The sequence below is a fragment of the Cebus imitator genome, unplaced genomic scaffold (genome assembly GCF_001604975.1).
Source record: "Cebus imitator isolate Cc_AM_T3 unplaced genomic scaffold, Cebus_imitator-1.0 Scaffold250, whole genome shotgun sequence".
Lineage (NCBI taxonomy): Eukaryota > Metazoa > Chordata > Mammalia > Primates > Cebidae > Cebus > Cebus imitator.
In genome coordinates, this window is record NW_016107565.1 from 1,697,992 (window position 1) to 1,707,846 (window position 9,855).

Genomic DNA, 9,855 nt, shown 5'->3' on the forward strand with positions numbered 1-9,855 from the left:
CAGCTCAAATTTGTAGAAATACGGGGAATAAAACAGAAACAGAAACTTACTGTTGTAAGTGATGTTAAAGCCACGTCCTGACATTGAGTGGTCAGCTTGAAATTCCAATCGCAGTATGTGACTATTGCTAGTAAGATGGGAAGGCACCTCAGCCCCAGTAAATGTTCCAAGAATTGGAGAATCTGGAGAGTCACCATCTTTAACAGCAAGGAAATCAAACTGGGATTCCAAATCAAAGTCATTGAAAGAAAGATGTATCCGGCTCCCTGGATCAGAGATTATTGTCCAGATGCAATTTAAATTATTTCCATACCCTTCTGGGTAATCAGGAGAAAGAACTGTTCCCATTGGTGCAGTAAAGTTAGAGAGGCAGGGAACTGGTGAAATAGGAAGATTATAAAATCCAATAAATATTCAATAATAATGTTTCACCTTATTTTGTCATATTTGAAAATTACAATCAATTAGCAGTATAAGATAATATTAAATTACATAAATTATCTTACAAAACAGAACAAAAAAGCTTACTATTTTTACATATTGAAAAAGGCAACTAGTACTTAGGATAAACTTAAGGCTCTACCCTTAAATAATGCACAAAAATATAACTGGAATAAGCAATTTTTGACACATATCTTGTCTATGTTACACTGTGTAAAGTGTTCATTTCAGTGCTTAAAAATAAAAGAAATAAATAGAAGTTTCCATAAAAAGGAATAAGATTCTTGAAATAATTGAAGACAAAAAATATTAGGTGGATATTAACAGCAAAATAATCCTGTAGCTCAGAAAACACTCAGGGTGGTGGTTATAAATGTGTAAGTTTCATTTCTATGGTGGCAGTGGATGCTCTGATAGTTTTCAACACAAATAAGAAGATAAATTAACTTCTATAACAGCCATTATTGGCATCTAAAACCTGAAGAACAGCTCTTGCATCACACTGAAATGAAATCTTTCTCCTTCTCCAGTTTTTTTTTTTTAACTTTTAAAAATATCTGATTTGAAGATTCACATAGAACATTTAGAAAGCAGAGGAAAGATAAAGAAACAAAAGAAAATGATATATTACTCAAAGGAAATCAAAGTTTAAGTATTGATATATTATTTTCCAATGTTTTCATTACCTTTCATCCCTTGGAGACCAAGTCTCACTTTGTCACTCAGGCTAGAGTGCAGTGGTGTGATTTCAGCTCACTGCAACCTCCACCTCCCTGGTGCAAATGATTCTCCCATCTCAGCTTCCCAAGTAGCTGGGATTACAGGCGCTTACCATCGCGCCCAGCTATTTTTTGTATTTTTAGTGGAGACGGGATTTCACCATATTGGTCAGACTGGTCTCAAACTCCTGACCTCAGGTGACTCGCTCATCTTGGCCTCCCAAAGTGCTGGGATTACAGGTGTGAGCCACGGTACCTGACCTTTTATTATGTATTTATTAAAAAATTGAATTCCCTACATTTTGTACTAAATTATGTTTTCCTATATTTAATATGTGAGTTTTTTAAGTCAATTATTTAAGCAAAATGTATACTTATTATTTAAAACTCCCACCCCATTAATTTATATGGATATATAAAAATTAATCTGTTATTCTAATGTTTGACATTTAAAATTTTGAAATATAAATAACAGTGACCATATTCTTGAGGAAAGTTTTTTGTTGTTGTTTGTTAGTTCCTTGGCATACATTTTCAAAAAAAGTACTTAGTTTGACAAAGGATATGAATTTAAGACTCAAAACATTTTGCTATTTTTATGATTTAAAAAGTTATTTCAATATTATTGAAAAATAACAGAAATATCGGAGAATACAACTGTGCCAGTATAGTATTGTGATTATTTTCGTTTTCTTCCATAGATAAAAAAAGTGATAACTCATTGTCTTAACTTGCATTTCTTTGACTACTAGAGAAGTTAAAGATTTCATAGGTTTATTAGACATTTTTATTTTCTTTTAAAAAATAATCTGCTTATAAACTCTAATCCTTTAACATTATGATCTCTCAGTAGATAATATGCATAAAAGTTTCTCATTATTTTCTTACTTTAAAACTATTTTGGCATAAATAATTTGTTTTAATTTGAATATTAAAATAAGTTTGCATTTCTTACTTTTTTTTAGGATCATATATTTTATTAACATTCAGACATTACACTAATATCAATTTCTCTATCTACACAAATATAAAACCATAGGTATGACTATATCTATCAATTGATATTTCTCTAACTTTTATCATTCAAAAAATATTTGTACTTCAAATTTATTTTTTTCTGCATAATTTTATAAGTTAAACTGGAGCTTGCAAACTGACCGTCATTGGATTGAATTTAGATTGCAGATGTGTTTGGCTTGATTTTTTTTTCTTCTGCCCCCATAAAAATTTAAAATCACATTTGTAAATCATCATATTTCATTTTTAGGGGAAAAGCATCTTTTATTCTAGCTTTTCTTGAAAAGTTAAAGCACCCAAGCTTTCTACCACTTCCAAAATGTGTGCACACATTCCCTTTTCACACTCTTTCCTGCCTGCATACTGGAATAATTTGATTCTTTAACTTCTGATAAAAGTTAAGGGTCAGAAAACCTTTTCTGTAAAGGAGTAGGTAGTAAATGCTTTGGCTTTGCAAACCATACGATCTCTTTTGCAACTATTTAATTCTGCAATTGTAGTTGGAAGGCATCCAGGAACAATCAGTAAATGAAAGTGTTTGATTATGTTCCAATAAAACTTTACTTAAAAATGCAGGCAGGAGAGTGGATTTGACCCATAGTCTATTTGCCATCTCTTGATCTAAATGATCCCCACTTGGAACAAGAGCTAACCAAAGACACCATTTTAATCGCCCTTATCAGATAGACAGGTGCTTATATCATACTTTAAATTCTTAATTATATCAGATGTAGTTGTTATGTAACTTCCCTTGACCAATGTGTTACAATTTTGTTAGTACCACACTCATAACTTAATATTATCCTTCAGCATCCACAAAAGCACTTTACTTTTACAAAATTCTTATATCTACTCTTGCCTGCTTTTCACTTAGCTATCTGTCAATGCAGTTGGTCAAGTTTCCAGAGAAACTGTTAGAATTTTGACTAAAATTGCAAAGCAATTTCTATATAATTCATGTATTTGATATAATGATTTATCATTCAGGAACATGGCATCTATGTGTATTTTGTTATCATAAAATTTTCTTGTAAAGTTTTATAATTTTTTTGATATGAGTTATTGGGAATTATGTAAGGATTATTTATATGTATTTTGTAACTATTTTCTGAACACATTCTCTTTCAAATGTATTTTCAAATTAGTTATTACTGGTATATAAAACATTATTAATTGCCACATTTTTAATCATATATCAGGGTATTAGACTTAATTTTAAAATAGTAGAGAATGTTTTGTAGTATTCAAGAATGTTTTAAAAATTGGTTTTAGTCAACAATATTTTCAATATTTTTGCTAAATGCATTTTGGAGTCTATTAAAATGCTCTTAAAATATTTCAATTTTTGATGTGATATATTACATTAATGGATTATCCAGTATTAAGCCAACATTGTCTTCCTAGAAGAACACCTAGAATTAAAAATTTTCACCAAAAGTATTTCAAAGTATTACTAAGCTTTAGTGAATCAAATCAGACCCTCCTAATATATTTTCTTCTCTTAAAAGAACTTCACAAAGTGATCTTGGATAAAGATAAGAACTAAAATAAAAAGGTTCTGTGATGGGGACCTGTGCACTCTTCCTCTTCTAGACTTCCTGAAGAGCAAACACAATATATTGTTATTAGGGAAATTTCTGCCAGATTCTAAAAATACTCCCTTCATTTTAATGTAATAAAGACAGTATTTAATTGAGCCCACCAAGTGCATGAATAGGCAGCACAATAATATTTTTGCTGTAGTCAAATGTCAATATCTTAATGTATTTGAAGAAATACAATTTTAATCCCAGCATATTGTATATCATTAATGTTAATGAATTTTATTCTACGCAATTTAAAAAAGGGCACCTCATGCATTAGTGTAAGCATCTACAAGCAAACATAAGTTAATGTATTATACACACAACATAAGCTTAAAATATTTCAATGTTTTTGATTGCAAATAAACATATACTATCTTATTAAAATAAATGAGTCTATTAGAATTCATTCAGATGTATAATTTCCATAAGAAGTATGCTATTTAGAAAGTATAAAATGCCACAAAATAAAATGTTATAAGAACATATGTAATATATATTTTGCAATTACCAAGTGAACTATGGTAACTGTATTTAAATCTGTAATAAAATTTATAATTTGGCATAAGCACACTTGTTAAAGATAGCACCACAGAGTGCAACTCATCCAAAATAATTACAAGGATGCAGCTCTTTGCAATTAATTACAAAAGCAATTATATGCAAGGACAGGGTAACATATGCCGTCTGGAAGCAAAACATTTGGTACTCACAGATACAGATGGGTATGTTTGCAGACCATTGGTTATTCTCTTGACAAACAATGGATTTCTCTCCAATTAATTCAAATCCAAACTGGCATTCAAATCTTAAAACATCACGATTAGAAAATCCATCACCTTCTCTAATTCCATATAAGGGTGTACCAGGATCACCGCAACTTTCTTTCTCAATTTCTGCAAAAATAGAAGATAAAAGTCACCTTCCAAGGGTTGCAGGCATATGGTACCCATACTACAAGTTAGGTAGATATATGCTCTTTGTTGTGGAGATATTTCAGAAAAAAAAAAATATATTCTCCAATGTTATTGTATTTATTTATTTATTTATTTATTTTGCCACTCTTACAGGTAAGACTGGATAAAATGATCTTAAGAGAATGATTAGTGTATTTCTTTCTTTTAGTAGATGAAGAATCCGAGGTCATCAGAGCTAATGAGGTTGCCAGAGGCCATTTACTTAACAGAAAAATTATGATAAGATCTCAGATTTCTCTCTGTACTACATATATGCATAAATATACACACACATAGACATAAATGTGTATTTCCCTCAAATCCCAAAGGCTTTTCTTATTCTTATAATTTCTATAGGATACGGCAAATCCTTGAATCATGACCAGGTAATGAGGGAACACTATCTGTGTCTATACTCTTATAGAAAACAATGAATACTTCTCACCTAGGATCTGTCCTCAGTCTGGTACTTTTTGGTTGAATTATTTCCCCAACTAGACATTATATATATATATACTCAAAGGCAGCAGTCAGTTTTGAATTCCAAATTACTCAGCTATGTTCCTTAATAAATGTTTCTTGGATGAATTGAAACAGATTGAAAAAAAAGTATTTTAATGCCATTAAAACACCCTTGAGGTGTATCCAAAGAAACTTCAAATACCTGGGATCATCACTGTGTAACTATGAACGTTAGCAGTAAATTATAGTGGTGGTTTATTTGGTTTATAAGTCACAAAAAATCTTAGTAATACAGTTGTCTTCAAACAAACAATAGTAAAAATTAAAAATAAACACAAATTTTAAAAATGTAACTTTGAGATAAAGTTATAGTCTCTCCTGACACCCCAGTATCAACACATTCCTAGTTCCTCTGTTATTCACTAACACCAATTTAATGTGTATATTTCAAGTTCTTTTTTCAAGATGTGTAATTCCACACAGACATATCTAATATGTAACATCACAGAAACCTAAAAATTGTCTTCACAAAAACTATGCAGTATTATATATATCATACTTTTATTATACTGTCCATATTAATTTCTTTCTCCTTTTTAACCAAACAATATGTTTTAGAGATATTTTTGAACATTCTTGTATCCTTAGCAGAAATAAAATATGCTTTTAATGATTTCTTTAAAATACTGGATTTGATTTTATATTTTTTTAGACTTTTTAGTCTATCAGGGACAATGGTCTATATATTTTTTCTTATACTGATCCTATCTAGTTTTAATAACAAGGGAAAATGTTAGTAATTTTCCACGTTTTACTAGTCTTTAGGTTAATTTGTACAACAACAAAAATTAGATTCTTGCATGGATGAGTTTGGTATGCATCTGACTACCATTTTATTTTCTTCTAAGGTTATTTTCCTATTTAAGTGTCTTTGTTGTTGTTGTTTTTCTTTTGTTTATTTCTCTGGGAGGGATTTGGACCCATATTGCAACTTATAAACATTAGAGAAGTGACATTTTTCAAAGTTTGCTGGTAGTTTAGTCGTAACAGAATTGTGTTACAATATTTCTAAATATCTCCATTATGAATATGCCATAATTATATCTCACTTCTAATGCTATTTGGGTTTACTTTCTGGTTTTCTTTTTTCATATTTACAAAACGTTGTCAAATGTATTAGTCCGTTCAAAGAACCAGTGTTTGCTACTGTTGATAAATTCTTTTTTTTTTTTTTTTCCCTTGAGACAGAGGCTTGCTTTGTCACCCAGATGGACTACAGTGGTGTGATCTCGGCCGATTTGGATTATATTGCTGTATAATCTTTGGATTATATTGCTGTAACCTCTGGTGCACATGCCACTGCACCAAGCTATTTTTTGTATTTTTAGCAGAGATTGGGTTTCATCACATTGGCTAGGCTGGTCTTGAACCCCTGACCTCAAGTCATCCACCCTGCTTGGCCTCCCAAAGTGCTGGGATTACAGGTGTGAGCCACCATGCCTGGCTCTTGTTTTTATTCTCCTGCTTTTATTTTAATTTAAATTTCTTTTTATATTTTTGTATTCCATATTCAGTTTTCTTTTGGATTATATTGCTTTTTTTCTGTCTTCTGGAGTTGAAATCTTAGAACATTTTTATTAGTGTATTTTCACCTTTTCTTATTTATTAAATAAAAAATAATTCTAAATTAATATGGAGAGATTGTATTGTTCACTTGTAAAAACTTTGTAGTTTATGTTTTGGTTTTTTTTTAAGTCATAAATAATTTGTGAGTGTTTTAAAATTTGTGGTTTGGGATATCATTTTGTTGTTGCTTTCTAATGTTCTTTCTTTAGTATTCAATGCATGTATATCCAGGTCTTGCTGTGGATAAATAAGTGAAATATACTCAATTCAATTCGTTATATTTGTCAAATTGAAGTTTTTTATGCCCTCAATTATTTTTTATCTACTAGTTCCAACAACTTCTTAAAAAAGCCTATTAACGTTGGGCAACTTTTTTAAATAATTGATCCAAATTCACTTCACGTATTTTATTTATTTTTATTATATTTTAAGTTCTGGGATACATGTGCAGAATGTGCAGGTTTGTTACATAGGTATACAGGTGCCAGGTTGGTTTGCTGCACCCATCAACCTGTCATCTCTATTAGTTATTTCTCCTAATGCTGTCCCTCCTCTAGACCCCTGCCCTCCTGACAGGCCCTGGTGTGTGATGTTCCCTACCCTGTGTCCATGTGATCTCATTGTTCAACTCCCACTTAAGAGTGAGAACATGCAGTATTTGGTTTTCTGTTCCTGTATTAGTTTGCTGAGAATGATGGTTTCCAGCTTCATCCATGTCCCTGCAAAGGACATGAATGCATCCTTTCTTATGGCTGTGTAGTATTCCACTGTGTATATGTGCTGTATTTTTCTTATCCAGTCTATCATTGATGGGCATTTGGGTTGGTTCCAACTCCTTGCTATTGTGAACAGTACTGCAATGAACATACATGTGCCTATGTCTTTATATTACAATAACTTACAATCCTTTGTGTATATACCCAATAATGGGATTGCTGGTTCAAATGATATTTCTGGTTCCAGATACTTGGGGAACTGCCACACTGTCTTCCAGAATGGTTGAACTAATTTACACTCCCACCAACAGTGTAAAAACATTCCTATTTCTCCACACCCTCTCCAACATCTGTTGTTTCCTGACTTTTTAATGATCACCATTCTGACTGGTGTGAGTCGGTATCTCATTGCGGTTTTTATTTGCATTTCTCTAACGACCAGTGATGATGAGCTTTTTTTCATATGTTTGTTGGCTGCACAAATGTCTTCTGTTAAGAAGTGTCTGTTCATATCCGTCACCCATTTTTGACGGGGTTGCTTCTTCTTGTAAATTAGTTTAAGTTCTTGGTGGATTCTGTATATTTGACATTTGTCAGATGGATAGATTGCAAAAATTTTCTCCCATTCTGTAGCAAAAATCCTCAATAAAATACTGGCAAACTGAATCCAGCAGTATATCTAAAAGTTTATACATCATGATGAAGTTGGCTTCATCCCTGGGCTGCATCCCTAGAAGAAAACCTAGGCAATACTGTTCAGGATATAGGCATGGACAAATACTTCATGACTAAAACACCAAAAGCAATGGCAAAAACAAGCCAAAATTGACAAATGGGATCTAATTAAACTAAAAAGGTTCTGCACAGCTAAAGAAACTATCATCAGAGTGAACACTTCACATATTTTAAAACATCATTCGGTTATTAGTTTATACAACAAATAGCTGATCATCTCATACACTAGTTCCTCTTATCTGCATTTTGCTTTCTGTAGTTTCAGTTACCTAGCATCAACAATGGTCCAAAAATAGGTAAGTGTAGTACAGTAAATTATTTTGAGAGAGAGAGCGCACATTCACATAACTTTTATGACAGTATATTATATAATTGTTCTATTTTATTCTTAGTGCTGTCAATCTCTTTTTGTGTCTAATTTACAAATTAATCTTTATTCTATCTATCTATTTATCTATCTGTCTGTCTTTCTGTCTGTCTGTCTGTCTAGAGAGAAAATAACATAGCCTGTATAAGATTCAGGAGTATCTGTGGTTTAAGGCACCCATTGGGGTTACTAAAACATATCCTTATGAACAAGGGGGACAACTGTATTTAAATCTGTCAGATGCTGTTCTAGGTATCTGGGATACAATAATGAATAAAAAGATAGGGATTTCTGCTCTCTGAAAGCATGTATTCCATTGAATGTTTGCAAACTATAATAACAAATAAATAACATCTTAGTTTAGAATGTGATACATGGTACAGAAAAGAAAAAGATTAAACAGGGAATAGGTGTGGTAAAGTGCTAGGTGATTGGGGGTGACACTATTACTATGCTCACAGTTTGTTACTCATACCTTCTTCTAAAAATTGTTTGTTATTGAAAGAATAGGTCCTTCATCTGAAATGTCTTTATTTTGCCCTCAGAATAGCAGTGGTTAAGGTATAAAATTTTACTTCAAAATTATTTGCCCTCAACATTTTGAAGATAATTTCCTCTATTATTTTATCCATTTAGCATTCCTGATAAGAAATATGATACAAAATTGTTTTTAATTCTTTCATAATTAATCTTCTCCTTCTTCTCCATTCTTTCACGAGCTAGGACTCCTTTTCAGACTTGTTTTTAAATGTACTCATGTTAAAATCTAGTTTTTCTGCTAGGTGTTCAATATATTACTTCTGTGAAATACCTTGTAACTTTTTTTCAGTTTTAGGAAATTGTTACCATTATTTCCTCTAAAATGTTGTTTATTATATGTCCTCATCTTTCTGAAATTCATTCAAAGTGAATGATGAAAATTGGAAATTTAGACCTAATGTTGCTCAACCTTTCAAATTCTCATTTTTAAAGGTTCTCTATTTTGCATTCTAGAAGAATTCAATAATTCCATATATATATAATACACATATACATACACATATATACATTTATATATTTATATATTATACATTTCAATTTACTAATACACTGTTTAGTTTCATCTAATTACAAATTAACTTAAATATTGAAAAATTATTTTGTCATTTCCTAAATATTTAATGATTTTAATGATTGTTGTTTTTTATTGCTTCCTACCCTTCTGGTTTTTTTTTTTTTTTTTTTTTTTTTTTT

General features: G+C 31.1%; 1 protein-coding gene across 6 annotated transcripts in view; it reads right to left on the minus strand.

Annotated features, from left to right (window-relative positions):
- Positions 1 to 9,855, minus strand: part of CSMD3 (CUB and Sushi multiple domains 3) — a 1,251,170-nt gene that overhangs the window by 493,837 nt on the left and 747,478 nt on the right. For all 6 annotated transcript variants that reach the window (XM_017498748.2, XM_017498749.2, XM_037727955.1 and 3 more), the window contains 2 exons: positions 4,474 to 4,656; positions 51 to 377 (listed from right to left, as the gene is read on the minus strand). In XM_017498748.2, coding sequence (XP_017354237.1) covers positions 51 to 377; positions 4,474 to 4,656 — 510 coding nt within the window. The remainder of the gene's footprint in view (positions 1 to 50; positions 378 to 4,473; positions 4,657 to 9,855) is intronic.